This window comes from Nerophis lumbriciformis, linkage group LG35 (assembly GCF_033978685.3).
Source record: "Nerophis lumbriciformis linkage group LG35, RoL_Nlum_v2.1, whole genome shotgun sequence".
In the NCBI taxonomy this organism is placed as follows: Eukaryota; Metazoa; Chordata; class Actinopteri; order Syngnathiformes; family Syngnathidae; genus Nerophis; species Nerophis lumbriciformis.
The window spans coordinates 3665292-3683598 of NC_084582.2; the positions used below are offsets into that span (position 1 = coordinate 3665292).

At 40.4% G+C, this 18307-nt stretch overlaps 1 protein-coding gene across 1 annotated transcript in view; it reads left to right on the top strand.

Moving 5' to 3' along the window:
• Positions 1-18307, top strand: part of gcna (germ cell nuclear acidic peptidase) — a 34560-nt gene that overhangs the window by 14736 nt on the left and 1517 nt on the right. The window contains exons 8-17 of the mRNA XM_061927664.2: positions 1508-1580; positions 1684-1736; positions 1816-1888; positions 1989-2038; positions 6279-6339; positions 6429-6499; positions 6568-6984; positions 9505-9652; positions 9757-9901; positions 9983-10118. Of these exons, the coding sequence (XP_061783648.2) occupies positions 1508-1580; positions 1684-1736; positions 1816-1888; positions 1989-2038; positions 6279-6339; positions 6429-6499; positions 6568-6984; positions 9505-9652; positions 9757-9901; positions 9983-10118 (1227 nt within the window). The remainder of the gene's footprint in view (positions 1-1507; positions 1581-1683; positions 1737-1815; positions 1889-1988; positions 2039-6278; positions 6340-6428; positions 6500-6567; positions 6985-9504; positions 9653-9756; positions 9902-9982; positions 10119-18307) is intronic.

An 18307-nucleotide genomic window follows, 5' to 3' on the forward strand; every position in this document is an offset into this window, starting at 1 on the left:
TGATAACAACTAGCCAGCTGAATTAGGGGAGTTTGAATAATACACAATGGTTGGTAACAAGAAACTGACCTGTTTTTTCAAGGATAAACACAAAATAGACAAAATTATACATGACAAACAGAAATGGCATCATTGAAACTCGGGCTGGGCGATATGGCCTTTTTTTAATATTGCGATATTTTAAGGCCATATTGCGATACACGATCTATATCTCAATATTTTGCCTCAGCCTTGAATGAACACTTGATGCATATAATCACAGCATGTGTTTTGATTGATTGATTGAGACTTTTATTAGTAGATTGCACAGTACAGTACATATTCCGTACAATTGACCACTAAATGGTAACACTCCAATAAGTTTTTCAACTTGTTTAAGTCGGGGTCCACTTAAATTGATTCATGATACAGATATATACTATCAGATATACTATCATCATAATACAGTCATCACACAAGATAATCACATTGAATTATTTACATTATTTATAATCCAGGGTGTGGAGGGGGGCGCCTGATGTAAGTGTCAAAAAGACAGCCAAAAGAGTTTGATATGAGAATAAATCTAAAGTTAAAATATAGGGTAGAAATGCACCCATTTGCAGGAAATGTAGTCTTGATTTTCAACATTTTCTTTCAAGGCTTGCATGTCTACATTAAAACATTCTTCTTCATACTGCATTAATATATGCTACTTTTAAACTTTCATGCAGAGAAGGAAATCACAACTAAAAAAATCACAAATTTTTTCATACGGTGTTGATGTGGAAATTTTTGCCTGGGCATTTTGATGGTGTGGACGTGTGGCACCGAATGGAGATAAGCGTCTCGACAGACGTTATAATATTTGAACAATGATGACGAAAACTGTTTTCTCTGTCATATCCGTGTGTCGAAAATTGTTATGCGCTTATTTTTTTTATGTGATTTTGTGCGTGGCATATAATTGCTATGCGCAGTGGACGCTTGAGCAGTTTGCAATTGCACAAGCGCGCACCTTAGAGAGAACGTTGGTCACACGGCGGCGCTAGCATCACAGCTAACGTTAGCCATGCTGCTGCCTCTCTGCTCGGGGAGGACGTATACGTATGTGACGTATGACGTGACAGTATGTGACGTATGATGTGACAGTATGTGACGTGTGTAAGAAGGTGCGCTCGCTGTCTGTAAGAGGGAGACACAGGAAAGAGTGAGAAGAGCCTGTCGTGTAATGCCAGCAGCTAAAAGCAACTGTGTGAGAATTGTGGATGTGTTGAAGGCGTGCTGGAAAATGCGGAACGGAAATCAGGGAGCAGCAGAAAAGTGGAATGTATTATTTAAATAGGTGCTTTGGAAAACACGGACCGGAGTTTTTTTTTTTTAACTGGATCTGGATCAGCATTTTCCCATGCCTTGCCGATACGCAATTTTTGGCAAATATCTGCAGCCGATCCGATCCAAATATCGGATCGGGACATCCCTAATTGCATCAACACTGTTTTGTGCACTAAACTTGTTCACTCCTTAGTCCTGGTGAGCCGAGCTACTCCAAAACCTAAAGCCGCCTCAAAGAAACCATGCCATGTTGTGAAGACAGACAGGTAGGAAAATAGAGCAAAATGTAAATATGCGCATTATTCTTTCTTTATTATGACAGTTGTAACCTCACCAACATGTGAAAACCACGATGTTCTTCCTATACAGTTCCGATGTTCGTACTGTGGATTCGGATGATGACAGTGGCAATTATGACAAATGTGAGTTTACGTGCTTGTGCATAATGTGTTGAAGAGTGCATCAACACTGTTTTGTGCACTAAACTTGTTCACACCTTAGTTCTTGTGAGCCAGGCTACTCCGAAAGCTAAACCTACCTCAAAGAAACCATGCAGCACTGTGAAGAAAGACAGGTAGGACACTCGAGCACACCGGTGTAAATACATCTGTGTGTTATTCCTTCTTTATTCTGACCGTTGCATGATACCTCACCAACATGTCATTTATTTACAGTTCCAATGTTCCCACTGTGAATTCAGACGATGACAGCGATTTTGAAAAATGTGAGTTTTCTCTTTGTACTGTAGTGCAATACATTCATTTGTGATATCCAATGCAAGGATTTTAACACAAGTATGTACAGTAGTTGCAGATGATCACACAGCCAACCTTAATCCCTACAAGCCTCCTAAAATTGCTCATAATTTTGTAAATATTTTTGTGACAATCTTGGGCCAACAAGAGACTGGTCAGAGGCACTTTTGGAGTAATAAGTAATAGTAATAAGAAACAATGCCTTACAAGTGTTGCTCAGAAGGGGAATTGACAGGCGTGTCATGACTCAGAACTAGGGATGTCCGATAATGGCTTTTTTGCCGATATCCGATATTCCGGTTAGAGCTGCAACTAACGATTAATTTGATAATCGATTAATCTGTCGATAATTACTTCGATTAATAGTCAGATAAAAGAGACAAACTACATTTCTATCCTTTCCAGTATTTGATTGGAGAAAAAAACTGTATACTGGCACCATACTTATTTTGATTATTGTTTCTCAGCTGTTTGTACACGTTGCAGTTTATAAATAAAGGTTTATAAAAAAATAATAATTAAAAATTGCCTATGCGCATAGCATAGATCCAACGAATCGATGACTAAATTAATCGGCAACTATTTTTATAATCGATTTTAATCGATTAGTTGTTGCAGCCCTAATTCTGATATTGTCCAACTCTTAATTACCGATACCGATATCAACCGATATATACAGTCGTGGAATTAACACATTGTTATGCCTAATTTGGACAACCAGGTATGGTGAAGATAAGGTCCTTTTAAAAAAAAAAAAAAAAAAAATAAGATAAATAAATTAAAAACATTTTCTTGAATAAAAAAGAAAGTAAAACAATATAAAAACAGTTCCATAGAAACTAGTAATTAATGAAAATGAGTAAAATTAACTGTTAAAGGTTAGTACTATTAGTGGACCAGCAGCACGCACAATCATGTGTGCTTACGGACTGTATCCCTTGCAGACTGTATTGATATATATTGATATATAATGTAGGAACCAGAATATTAATAACAGAAAAAAACAATCCCTTTGTGTGAATGACTGTAAATGGGGGAGGTAAGTTTTTTGGGTTGGTGCACTAATTGTAAGTGTATCTTGTGTTTTTTATGTTGATTTAATAAAAAAAAACAAAAAAAAACGATACCGATAATAAAAAAAACGATACCGATAATTTCCGATATTACATTTTAAAGCATTTATCGGCCGATAATATCGGCAGGCCGATATTCTCGGACATCTCTACTCAGAACACCAATTAAACACGCACATAATCAAAAAGATTACATAGACATACAGAGGGACAGTTTCGAAATTGGGGAAAACATACAAAAAGCAATTTAGCGCAACAAATACACTAGACCACAGGTGTGAAACTCAAGGCCCAGGGGCTAGATCTGGCCCGTGACATCTTTTTTATCTGGCCCGCAAAAACCTGGAAATGATATGTGTCAATAAATTACTTATTTCTTCACTAAATGTAATTGATTTTTTCATTTTGACAAAAAATATATGTACTGCTTGAAATTGCATACCTTTTTAAACTTTAATAGTATCCAATATTGCAATAAATATTACAATATATTATCATACTTTCCAAACATTTTTGTCGAAATAAAAATAAATTATTTTTCGGACAATAAGTCGCAGTTTTTTTCATAGTTTGGCCGGGGGTGCGACTTATACTCATTCACGTAAGAGACTAGACGTATAAGATTTCATGGGATTTAGTGATTAGGAGTGACAGATTGTTTGGTAAACGTATAGCATGTTCTATATGTTATAGTTATTTGAATGACTCTTACCATAATATGTTACGTTAACATACCAGTTGGTTATTTATGCCTCATATAACGTACACTTATTCAGCCTGTTGTTCACTATTCTTTATTTATTTTAAATTGCCTTTCAAATGTCCAGTTTTGGTGTTGGGTTTTATCAAATAAATTTCCCCCAAAAATGCGATTTATATATGTTTTTTTCCTTCTTTATTATGCATTTTCGGCCGGTGCGACTTATACTCCGGAGCGACTTATACTCCGAAAAATACGGTACTTGAATATCTGCTTGACATATGATTTTACAGCAAACTACCCATCAAATTAATAAAAACGACAATACATTTTACGGTGTTCTTTACAGCATATTACTGTAAATTGAAAAACAAAACAAAAGAACAATTGCGTTAAAATTCTGTTGACTGAGCTGCCATATTTTTATTGTCAAATCTTGTTTTCAACGGTGTATTACTGTAAATGGAAGAACGATACATTTGTTTTTAAGGTAGAAAAACTGGCAGCTAAGTTGCCAGAACAAAAAAAAAAAATTGTACTGTTTTTCCATTAACAATATAATTTTGTAAAAACCAATTTAACACGAAAATTCTGGCAAATAAGCTGCCAGCTTTTTCCGTTAAAAAACAGTGGTACTGCTTTTCCATTTACCGTAAAATGTTGTAAAAAATCGAACAAAACATTTGTGTACAATTTTGTGAATGTAAAGTTTTTACTGTAAAATTGACAGTCTACTTAACACTATTTATATAATTAATAATGAAATCCAAAGGCAAATTCATACATTATTCGCTGTTCCAAGCGGCCCTCTGATGGCAGCCATAACTGCGATGTGGCCCTCAATGAAAACGAGTTTGACATCCCTGCGCTAGACTATAACAGCAACTTAAATTTGTATACGCAGCAAGACATGATGGGAACAGGAAAGTGCTTGCCAACGACGCTACAATAAGGTGCAATTGTAACAGATGCCAGATAGCGTGACAGTACGTTGTGGAGACCTCTGTCCCAGACGCCTTAAGAGCTGCGCTGGACAGAGAGTTTACTGCCCAGGGCTTTTGCCTCAGTGGCTAGCGCTGCTCGATCTGTCAATCAGTGTGAATGTGTGGCTGTGTGATTGAGACTTGAGCCTGTGCAGTAGAGCTGCGCGGTTTGCGGGCACAACCGCGGAGTCCGCGGATTATCCGCGGATCGGGCGGATGAAATGAAAAAAAAATTAGATTTTATCCGCGGGTCGGGTCGGGTCGGGCGGTTGAAATAAAAAAAAATTAGATTTTAAATAGATTCAGGCGGGTGGCAGTTAAACCAATTCGGAAATATATATACATAGTTAAATGTTGTTACCCACATACGAAAAACGAGCAGGCACCTGCAGCATATGCCACAACAGAAGAAAAAAAAAAAAAGAGATGGACACTTTTACGGAGCGGAGAAGGGACGCCTCGCCGGGGTCCGGGACCGAGGCCCCTTCCCCCGAGAGGGCCCCACCGGGAGCCGTAGCAGAGGCGATCCGCGAGAAGGGCCCGACGCACGTCCAGGCTCACCACCGCGCCCACCGCACCGACACCCCGCCTCGTCCGCCTTCACCGCGGCCGGCGTCACGCGCAGCAGGTAAGCAGCTTACCTGCCCGCCACCCCCGTGGCCGGGGACTCGTAACAGGGGTCACTCCGCGCGCTCCGCCCGCGCAGCTTACCTGCCCGCCACCCCTGTTGCCGGGGGCGCGTAACAGGGGTCACTCCGCGCGCAGTGCGCTCACGAAAGGGGTGGGGCTCACCCTGGTTGATATAGACAGCAGGACGGTGGCCATGGAAGTCGGAACCCGCTAAGGAGTGTGTAACAACCCACCTGCCGAATCAGCTATCCCTGAAAATGGATGGCGCTGGAGCGTCGGGCCCATACCCGGCCGTCGCCGGCAGCGAGACGCGCTTGGAGGTGCGCTCAGCGCGGCTCCCATATGATTGCGCACTGGTGTGCGTCTGGGTCGTGACAGCGTGGCACGCGAATGTCTGTGCTGCATTGGATCAGTCTCCTTTCTTTAACAGGCAAAAGCTTTATAACCTCACTAATGCCTTGCATCGTCTATATTAGATATATAACAACGGGCGGGTGCGGTTCTGATCAAATGTTACATCGGGTGGATGGCGGATGGTTGACGACTTTCTGATGCGGTTGCGGATGAAATAATTGCCTATCCGCGCATCTCTACTGTGCAGGGTGGATGGACCGCACACTAGTACACTACACATTGTTAGTGCACACCTTTTTAAACAAAACCATAATAATAAATAGTCAAATTAAAATCATTAGCATTGTTGATGCAACTCTTCTATTGTATCTTATTAAATTGTAGGAGTATAGTGTTTTGTTAAATAAGACAAACAAATTGATGAATGAATTCTGTGTGACATTAAGCTCATTTTTCTGTGCATATCAAGTCCTGCAACGTGTGAAAATGCCAACGGCCACACCGAAAAAACTGTCAGAGAGTGAGGACAGGTAATTCTTTAACTTGCCATCCAAATGTATTCATGCTGTTGATGTAACTGTGTTTTTCCAAAGTCCTCTTATTTGTGTCTATCCCAAAGCCTTAAAAAATTCATTGTGGATGATTACTCATCAGATGATGACTTCATATTGACAAAATCATCATGTAAAGGTATTCCTAATTATGGAATTGGCATTGCTTTTTATCACAAAGTAACACATACCATGCTTATTCTGCAGGACCTAAGAAGAACAACACTCCAGCCACACTAGATGCTTTCAAGAAACCTCTGTCCCTGTCTCAGTGTGGCCTCTCGGTTTTCATTAGTGACAGTGATGATGATGAGGACAATATTGTCATCAAGAGCACTTGGAGGTCTCGCCACACAACGCCATGTTCTCGACCTAAACCTGGCAGAAATGCAATGCTTCATGACCAGAAGAACAGCCCACAGTCACCGTTTTTGCTCCCTGCACCCTCCTTCGTTTTTCCTCAGCCTTCCCCCCGTCCTGCAGCATCTCCCAAGCATACGCTTTTCATTCCTTCCAAGCTGGATGACTCATCCAGTTCGGAAGATGAGTTCAGATCCCTACTTGAGAGACTTAAAAAGAACAACACATCCACAGGCTCTTCGTGTTCTCCTATGACGAACAAAGGTGCCTGCCTAGATTCTCCTTTTAGTTTGAAATGTGTTTTATTTTGTCAAGTCATAATGCCATTATCTTAACACACTTTAGTTAATGAGAGGTGGAATGTTAGAAACAGCTTCAGTATGATAAAGTAAATACTAACGACAATCATTAACATATTGTTGAAGGTCCCACAATAGTGTATTCCTAATGTTAGATCATACTGGTATTACGGTTTTAACATTTAAAGGTCATCTTTGTATAACCAGGGACATTTAATTTAATCCCTGCCTTCACAGTATCGAAACTAAGCATGATCTTTTTAAAGGCAGGATTAGTGATACAGCTCTTGCATAGGATGTCAGATTTTTTTTTTTCCAAGTGGACCAGTGTTGTGGAGGATAAAGCGGACTAACAATTTTATTTTGAATACGGCGTATTTATACAAACAGTCTAATATAATGAAAAATTCCGTATTTTTCGGAGTATAAGTCGGACGTGCCGAAAATGCATAATAAAGAAGGAAAAAAAACATAAGTCGCACTGGAGTATAAGTCGCATTTTTTGGGGAAATTTATTTGATAAAACCCAACCCCAAGAATAGACATTTGAAAGGCAATTTAAAATAAATAAAGAATAGTGAACAACAGACTGAATAAGTGTACGTTATCCATCCATCCATCCATCCATCTTCTTCCGCTTATCCGAGGTCGGGTCGCGGGGGCAGCAGCCTAAGCAGGGAAGCCCAGACTTCCCTCTCCCCAGCCACTTTGTCCAGCTCCTCCCGGGGGATCCCGAGGCGTTCCCAGGCCAGCCGGGAGAGATAGTCTTCCCAGCGTGTCCTGGGTCTTCCCCGTGGCCTCCTACCGGTCGGACGTGCCCGAAACACCTTCCTAGGGAGGCGTTCGGGTGGCATTCTGACCAGATGCCCGAACCACCTCATCTGGCTCCTCTCGATGTGGAGGAGCAGCGGCTTTACTTTGAGCTCCCTCCGAATGACAGAGCTTCTCACCCTATCTCTAAGGGAGAGCCCCGCCACCCGGCGGAGGAAACTCATTTGGGCCGCTTGTACCCGTGATCTTGTCCTTTCGGTCATGACCCAAAGCTCATGACCATAGGTGAGGATGGGAACGTAGATCGACCGGTAAATCGAGAGCTTTGCCTTCCGGCTCAGCTCCTTCTTCACCACAACGGATCGATACAGCGTCCGCATTACTGAAGACGCCGCACCGATCCGCCTGTCGATCTCACGATCCACTCTTCCCCCACTCGTGAACAAGACTCCGAGGTACTTGAACTCCTCCACTTGGGGCAAGATCTCCTCCCCAACCCGGAGATGGCACTCCACCCTTTTCCGGGCGAGAACCATGGACTCGGACTTGGAGGTGCTGATTCTCATCCCAGTCGCTTCACACTCGGCTGCGAACCGATCCAGCGAGAGCTGAAGATCTTGGCCAGAAGAAGCCATCAGGACCACATCATCTGCAAATAGCAGAGACCTAATCCTGCAGCCACCAAACCAGATCCCCTCAACGCCCTGACTGCGCCTAGAAATTCTGTCCATAAAGGTTATGAACAGAATCGGTGACAAAGGGCAGCCTTGGCGGAGTCCAACCCTCACTGGAAACGTGTCCGACTTACTGCCGGCAATGCAGACCAAGCTCTGGCACTGATTATATAGGGAGCGAACTGCCACAATAAGACAGTCCGATACCCCATACTCTCTGAGCACTCCCCACAGGACTTCCCGGGGTACACGGTCGAATGCCTTCTCCAAGTCCACAAAACACATGTAGACTGGTTGGGCAAACTCCCATGCACCCTCAAGGACCCTGCCGAGAGTATAGAGCTGGTCCACAGTTCCACGACCAGGACGAAAACCACACTGTTCCTCCTGAATCCGAGGTTCGACTATCCGTGTACGTGTACATTATATGAGGCATAAATAACCAACTGAGAACGTGCCTGGTATGTTAACGTAACATATTATGGTAAGAGTCATTCAAATAACTATAACATATAGAACATGCTATACGTTTACCAAACAATCTGTCACTCCTAATCGCTAAATCCCATGAAATCTTATACGTCTAGTCTCTTACGTGAATGAGCTAAATAATATTATTTGATATTTTACGCTAATGTGTTAATAATTTCACACATAAGTCGCTCCTGAGTATAAGTCGCACCCCCGGCCAAACTGAAAAAAACTGCGACTTATAGTCCGAAAAATACGGGGTATGGAGATATCTGCTGACATGATTAAGGTAAAATACATCACTAAAGTCTCAAATTCCTAAAAGCTTGTTTAAAAAGAGGCAAAAGGGTGCTATTACTTTGTGGTTTTGAATTCAAATTTTGGAAGGTATGAGGATCCATACACAAACAGGTACAAACGTGTAATTATAATTATTATTAATTAATAATTTCACACATAAGTCGCTCCTGAGTATAAGTTGCACCCCCAAACTATGAAAAAAAAACTGCGACTTAAAATCCGAAAAATACGGTACTCAGAGATTAAAGTAGCTTTGTTGTTGAATACAGAATGCAGCCAGGAGCCACCTGTGAAGGTACCAGCTAAACCGAGGATTGCCAGATCCTTAGGTGAAGAACCTCTTGACGCAAGGACTCCAGCGAAAAGCACCACCATGACTGTCAGTCAAACAGAACCCAGACAGGGCCCCGTCAGCAGGTGCACTTTGTTTTTTAGATTGTTGAAGCATATTGTATTTAGCATCTATCAAGCAAGGCTTCTCTGTGCTTGACCCTGCTTTTTTTTTCTTTCTTTTCTTCCAGGTTAGCAGTGTGCAAAACCCCAGGTTGCTTCCTGGAGTCCCTGATAAACCCTTGCTCCAGATATTGTCGTCATTTTAAAAAACACAAGGAAGAGCTCACCAGCAAACTATATCAGATGTACAACAGCAGCGTGTTTGACAATAAAGTACTGTAATGTTTAATCTTTTTTTTAAAAATGCATCCATGTGTATAACGTGCAGTGAATGACTCATGTTTCCTTGTCTAGCTCCCAGTCAATATGTCTGTGACTTGGAATAAGAAGATGCGTAAAACAGCAGGCTACTGCGTTACTGGGCAGGAGCAAAGAGACGGGAACCGATACGCTCGCATAGAACTCTCTGAGAAAGTCTGCGATTCTGCAGGTAATTCTTTAATACAAACCCTGTTTCCATATGAGTTGGGAAATTGTGTTAGATGTAAATATAAATGGAATACAATGATTTGCAAATCATTTTCAACCCATATTCAATTGAATGCACTACAAAGACAAGATATTTGATGTTCAAACTCATAAACTTTTTTTTTTTTTTGCAAATAATAATTAACTTAGAATTTCAAGGCTGCAACACGTGCCAAAGTAGTTTGGAAAGGGCATGTTCACCACTTTGCTACATGGCCTTTCCTTTTAACAGCACTCAGTAAACGTTTGGGAACTGAGGAGACACATTTTTGAAGCTTCTCAGGTGGAATTCTTTCCCATTCTTGCTTGATGTACAGCTTAAGTTGTTCAACAGTCCGGGGGTCTCCGTTGTGGTATTTTACGCTTCAAAATGCGCCACACATTTTCAATGGGAGACAGGTCTGGACTACAGGCAGGCCAGTCTAGTACCCGCACTCTTTTACTATGAAGCCACGTTGATGTAACACGTGGCTTGGCATTGTCTTGCTGAAATAAGCAGGGGCGTCCATGGTAACGTTGCTTGGATGGCAACATATGTTGCTCCAAAACCTGTATGTACCTTTCAGCATTAATGGCGCCTTCACAGATGTGTAAGTTACCCATGTCTTGGGCACTAATACACCCCCATACCATCACAGATGCTGGCTTTACAACTTTGCGCCTATAACAATCCGGATGGTTCTTTTCCTCTTTGGTCCGGAGGACACGACATCCACAGTTTCCAAAAACAATTTGAAACGTGGACTCGTCAGACCACAGAACACTTTTCCACTTTGTATCAGTCCATCTTAGATGAGCTCAGGCCCAGCGAAGCCAACGCCGTTTCTGGGTGTTGTTGATAAACGGTTTTCGCTTTGCATAGGAGAGTTTTAATTTGCACTTACAGATGTAGCGACCAACTGTAGTTACTGACAGTGGGTTTCTGAAGTGTTCCTGAGCCCATGTGGTGATATCCTTTACACACTGATGTCGCTTGTTGATGCAGTACAGCCTGAGGGATCGAAGGTCACGGGCTTAGCTGCTTACGTGCAGTGATTTCTCCAGATTCTCTGAACCCTTTGATGATATTACGGACCGTAGATGGTGAAATCCCTAAATTCCTTGCAATAGCTGGTTGAGAAAGTTTTTTTCTTAAACTGTTCAACAATTTGCTCACGCATTTGTTGACAAAGTGGTGACCCTTGCCCCATCCTTGTTTGTGAATGACTGAGCATTTCATGGAATTTACTTTTATACCCAATCATGGCACCCACCGGTTCCCAATTTGCCTGTTCACCTGTGGGATGTTCCAAATAAGTGTTTGATGAGCATTCCTTTTTTTATTGCCACCTTTCCCAACTTCTTTGTCACGTGTTGCTGGCATCAAATTCTAAAGTTAATAATTATTTGCAAACATTTTTTTTTTAAATCAGTTTGAACATCAAATATGTTGTCTTTGTAGCATATTCAACTGAATATGGGTTGAAACTGCTTTGCAAATCATTGTATTCCGTTTATATTTACATCTACCACAATTTCCCAACTCATATGGAAACGGGGTTTGTACAATACCTTTTAACCAGAACACTGTTACTGATATTATAGTAGTCTTTTATTTGATATTGGTGTCCAAGATTCAGCCTGTGGTTTATTTTTATTTTTGGGTTATAATCATGTGACCAAGAGGCACTTCTGAGTTTGACTCTGTGGGCAGGGGTCCTAATATGCCTTTTGAGAAAATGAGCGAGAATCTGCCCAGGGAGACGGAAGTGTCCGATACATGCTCATTTTCGCCAGGGCTTCGTGAAGCTCATCCATCCCGACGCTCAATGCTAGTTCAGCAGTTGGTCTCCGGTGCAAACATGGCCATGGCCAAAGGACTCCCCCGAAACATATCCAAAAATTCACAAAAAAAGCACCAACATGCATCGCAGAAGTCTCGAAAGTGTCACCCCTTGTTGCGCAGTCCCAAAGGCGGCAAAACCCATCCATCCATCCATTTTCTACCGCTTGTCCCGTTCGGGGTCGCGGGGGGTCGCTGGAGCTTATCACAGCTACATTCAGGCGGTAGACGGGGTACACCCTGGACAAGTCGCCACCTCATCACAGGGCCAACACAGATAGATAGACAACATTCACACTCACATTCACACACTAGGGCCAATTTAGTGTTGCCAATCAACCTATCCCCAGGTGCATGTCTTTGGAGGTGGGAGGAAGCCGGAGTACCCGGAGGGAACCCACGCAGTCACGGGGAGAACATGCAAACTCCATACAGAAAGATCCCGAGCGCAGGATCAAACCCAGGACCTTCGTATTGTGAGGCAGACGCACTAACCCCTCTTCCACCGTGCTGCCCAAACCAAAAGGCAAAAAACCCACATGAAAACAAGAGCGAAACCTCACGAAAAAGACTGCACAGAGCTCCAGCTGCCAGTAAAGTGGTGCCATCTTGGGGGACAAAATGAAATGGAAATCGATACAATAGAAATATAAAATAAAATGAGATTGATTGAAACTTTTATTAGTAGATTGCACAGTACAGTACATATTCCGTACAATTGACCACTAAATGGTAACACCCGAATACGTTTTTCAACTTGTTTAAGTCTGGGTCCACGTTAATCATGGAGAACACAGCAAAGATGCGGAAAAATAAAGCAAAAAGGCACAATGTAAAGAAATACCTGAAATATGAATAACTAATAACACAAAAGCTTTGTATTTCAATATATAAACATTTGTTTTTTTTCGCCTTTGTTTACAAAAAAAAATCTAAGCCTTCTGCATCTTTTGATTTTTCACTTTGTGGTCCAAGTTTTAAAATTTGTAGCTGCAGAGAAAAAAGAAAAATAATACATTTGCTGTTGCATTTTGGAGCATGAGTGTTAACATGGCCGAAGGTTACTGATTTAAGTCATGAAGACTCCTACATTTTGGACCCAAAATTAAAAGATTGATTAGAAATTTTGTCTCATAGTTCATAATGAACCGGTGCTGGTTTTTGACATATGACCTCCAGGATTTCCACGGGTCAATACCGTATTTTTCGGACTATAAGTCGCAGTTTTTTTCATAGTTTGGCCGGGGGTGCGACTGATACTCAGGAGCGACTTCTGTGTGAAATTATTAACACATTACCGTAAAATATCAAATATTATTTAGCTCATTCACGTAAGAGACTAGACGTATAAGATTTCATGGGATTTAGCGATTAGGAGTGACAGATTGTTTGGTAAACGTATAGCATGTTCTATATGTTATAGTTATTTGAATGACTCTTACCATAATATGTTACGTTAACATACCAGTTGGTTATTTATGCCTCATATAACGTACACTTATCCAGCCTGTTGTTCACTATTCTTTATTTATTTTAAATTGCCTTTCAAATGTCTATTCTTGGTGTTGGGTTTATTCAAATAGTTTTCCCCAAAAAATGCGACTTATACTCCAGTGTGACATATATATGTTTTTTTCCTTTTTTATTATGCATTTTCGGACGGTGCAACTTATACTCCGGAGCGACTTATAGTCCAAAAAATACGGTAAATGGATTCCGCCAGAGTGCAGCTGGAATAGGCTCCAGCCCTCTGTGAACCCGAGAGGTTAGTCAATAAGTCAATTAATCGAACGATAAATGGAAATTAACTTAACTTTGCCGTCATCGATAAATTGCTACGTCCGTGTGTTTTCTTTTTCGTCTCTGGCTTTCAAACTGGCTGCAGATGTCTCACTCTGTGCGTCACTCTCAGCACCCGAGCGCATTTATTAAAGGGTGGACTTACATCAACAGATCTGAGCCTCTTCTCAGTCATGCACAATCTTTGTTTAGCTAAAGAGGGCTTTGGATTTTTGGCTAAAGTATTTCACAATGCGTTGCCAGAAGCCGTTTTGAAAATTGAGCGTCATCGTTCACGATAGCGCTACTCATATTTTCCGAACTATCCAGTGGAAAATAACATTGCACCGGCTGTGATACGATGGAGAAATACTGAGAGTCAAAGGATAAAAAGTCCCTCGGGCTTTATAAGAAGCAAACCACTGCACTGGATGCAAAGATCGACAAGTCTGAGTGGAGCAGGGACCACGACATCTTCCCCGATATCTCATACCTGGACTTTGTGAACTACTGAATGTTTCAACACAGCCCATTTTACACCTTGAAGGACTTTCAAAATGATAAGAGTCGAAGGCTATGACTGCTTTGTTTGTGGATGGGTTCGTGACGTTTGTTTATCTGTATAAACCCAGTGGACATTGTCATTAAGCCAGGCTAGAGTAATGGCTTCTCAGAAATGATCTCTCCCAAGTTTGACATCCTGGATGATCACAGATAACCAATCTAATGTCATCTCAGCACACTGACTGTAAGGAATTATTGGGAGAATGATGTTCTCATGTCGCTTTAGTTCTTTTATTTGTGGAGGCTACTGTCAGGATGACTATTATTTTTGTTATCAATACAACTACTACCAAAGTTCTTCGACCAAGCACATCAAGTTAATGCATAGTGGGTCTGTCATATATTTAGATGAATTTCTACTTACAAAATGCTCTTAATTACCTGAGACGACATGATCCGAACAAACACCAAGTCTTCATAGCACATCTTGGTCGATTGCAGCAATCCATGCTCGCCTTAGCCTTTTATCTCTTCTTTTTAGCCGCTTCTGTTTGTCCAGAAATACGCTTAGGAATCACCTGATTGTGGCAGTTGGCAATCTCACACATCATCGGTATTCTTAGTATCACTAGTTGAATGATCAGCAGCAATGCGCATGATACAAATTAAGCCTTCTAATATGGCCAAAGGCAATACATTGTCGGAAATGTAGAAACACCCAATACCCCTCTATAAGCAGGCGGGACCTACTTGCAATTCTTTTGCACATATTTTCCTGTGTGTAGCAGTGGTAGCGACTCTCACTTTAATGTTGGAGCTGCAACTAATCATTTTAATAAAACGGTCACTTTTAATGCGCAGATTGCTTCAAAACCATCCATCGATGGATGGATGGATATTTTTGTTGAAATAAAATTAGGGGGAAAAGAACGATAATTCATACCTGCCAACTACTCCGGTTTTCCCGTAATTAGTACGGTTTTCATCAACCTATTCCGGGTTACGGTTGCAGTGATAAAAAATACGGTTTTTCATTAATTAAAAAACAAACATTTTTTTCAAGTTTTATTCACGAAATCGCGTAGCAACAATGACAATCGACACTGCTTCCCGTAACTTCCTATCGAGCCATTCCGAATGCCATGCGCGAGGCTATTTATAGCACCGCTGCCAAGCACGAGGCACCAGTTGCCATTGTTTCCAAACGAGCGAACGATCATGGAATCAGCCGGAGAAAAATCGCAAACGAGTCTTAAACCGAAAAGAAAACTGCAGTCATTCCGTGAAGAATATTCAAAAGCCTATCCGGGAATAATTATCCGTTCCAAAAAGGGTGAAAACTACGCGAATTGCACCTTGTGCAGACAAGATTTTTCGATCGGACACGGAGGAATTAGCGATGTAAAAGACCACGTTGGGACAAAAAAACACAAGTCTAATGCCGTTGCTAGCGATACAAGTGGAAAACTTTCAACGTTTTTCGTCGCCCAAACAGATTCTTTGGATGTGATAAATGCCGAAGTTTTATTTACGGAGGCAATAATTGAGCAAACAAAAAGGTACCGGTAATGACACCAATGTTATCTATTGGAATTGTTTAGTACTGTTATACTGTTAAAAGTGTTTATACTAATTTATGCTTTCAAGTCCAAGTTGAAGAAATCTTGTAAAATGTTGACAGCATAACTACCAAAATACAGAAGTATGTCCTTAATATTTTTGCAGTGCTATTTCTGTTGAAAAGTTAAAATGATTACATTAGAGATGTGATGTGCCACTTTTCAAGTGTCTGATGGCTTAAATTAATTTTCATGAATTTTTCATATTTTGAATTCTTTTGAAAGGCTTACAAAAAAACTACATTTGAATTGTAATTCCATGCTATAGACAGGACTATTAATTTTAATGAAGTTAGCTTACCATGTTTACAGTATGATAATTGTGATAGAAATGTGAATTTTAGGCACAGAATATTTTTTACAATTGAACAAGGCAGTAGATTATACAAGCTTGGACAGAAAGTTAATAATGACACCAATCTTTTTTTAATAGAATTGTTTAGTACTGTTTTACCATTTGTTTACTGTAAAAAGTGTTTATACTGTTTATACTTTCAATTAACAAATTGAAGTCTTGTGAAAGGTTGACAGGATAACTGGCATTAACTGTCAAAATAATTTCAAACTATTGAAGTTAGCTTACAGAATAAACATGTCAATCAACCCATATGATTTTTGCTGTAATATTTTTGTTTTGAAAAGTCACTGTGACTGATAGAAAAGTGATGGTTTTAGCAACATTTTAACCTGTCTGAATGCTAATAATCATTTTGCGTCGGGGGGGCGAAGGAACCCCCCACCAGGACTTTGTCCTGGACCTACCGGGGCCTGTGGCCCCTGGACCCTGGCTACTAGGTTTTTCTGATTTCAAAAGTTGGCAGGTATGATAATTGGTCAACTTGTTACGAAAACATTTCCTGGGTTCACACAGCCCACCTTTTGCGAACGTGTTTTCCTACGGTTTTGAAGCAATGTGCGCATTAAAAGTGACCGTTTTATTAAAATGATTAGTTCCAGCTCCAACGTTCTTTTCCCCCTAATTTTATTTCAACAAAAATATGATGAACAAAATTCAAACAATCAAAACATACAAGTAAACATGTTTCTATAAAAAAAAATTCTAAATATGTACATAGAAATGTTTTCTCAATTATGTTCAATTGCCATAAGGATTTAGTAAACAAAATAAATATTAAACATGTGCAAGGGATAGCAAAATAAAAACATATTAAAATGTTTTTGTTTTGTCTTTGATGTAAATTGTCTTTATAGTGTACTTAAGAAGTTTTTTCATGACCTTTTTGTTTTCTTGGGCATCATTAGTGAACGGTGTTTTATGCCCGTCCATGATAAACCCAGAGATGAAAGTCGTTTTGCAGTTTGTGCAAAAAGAAACTCCAAACTTAGCTCAATGGGTATTAATGCAGTGAAATCACACGTGCTATTAGCTAATCGCAAGTCAGCGATCAAAGGCAGGCAGCCGTTATCGGTGCCAAATTTCTTTGACGTGACCAACAAAGCAACTTTTGATAAAATGAAAATTTAAGACATTTCTCACATTTAACAGTCTTGTACGCCGATTCTCATTTGCTGGAGTGTAACAGTTAATGTGCATTTTTAAAACTATTCAAGATAACCAATGTGTATTGTTAACAATTTTGTCTATACAGTAGGGATGATGTTTGAAATGGGTTCTCCCTGTTGTTCGATAAGAAAAGAACCGATTCCATGGACTCGAATAATTTTTTGACAACCGGTACCAGTTATCAAGGCCACTATAGTAAAGAAAAAGAGTTGGTTCTTTATTCGAATCCCTGGGAACGAATCTCTTCCCACGTACAGGAAATGCCCTGTGGGACCGGCAATGTTATGCCCATTTGATTGTAGACTCTTACTGACACCTTGTGGCGATATGAAAATACTACACATCATTAGTTTGGGCACTTCCGGGTTGGCGAGACAATTGAGAAGTAGACAAGTTGTGTTAGCTCTTACAAGCCTTGGAAAAGATAAGTCTGTAAGTAAACTGTTTAACTTGTTTATGTAACTCAATATTAAGGTGGAAAGTGGTTAAGTTTGATACTAAGATGTTTATTGACTTAAAATGGCTGCCAGTCATTTCCACCATCAAAATAGTTTCAACACTCAGAAGTATTTGTTTGATGATAGTACTGTATATTTGTGTGAAGCTAATATTTACATATTGTGTATTACATTTCAGTATGTTAATTGAATCACATAGATTATACATTTGTCATTGTGTGTATTTCAGTTGAAAAAAACAAATAACAGTCCAGTGCAAGACAAAAGTAAAGATATGAAAAGACAAAGCAAGATCAACAACAATAAAGAGCCTAAATGGATTAATCTGCTTTGGATTGTTTGTTAGCTGTCTGCCAAGTGAGGGCAGAACAGGCAATATGCAATTATTGCCAGGCTTCGCTCTCATGTAAGGGGGGAAGAATTGTTGATTGATAACTGTGGTGT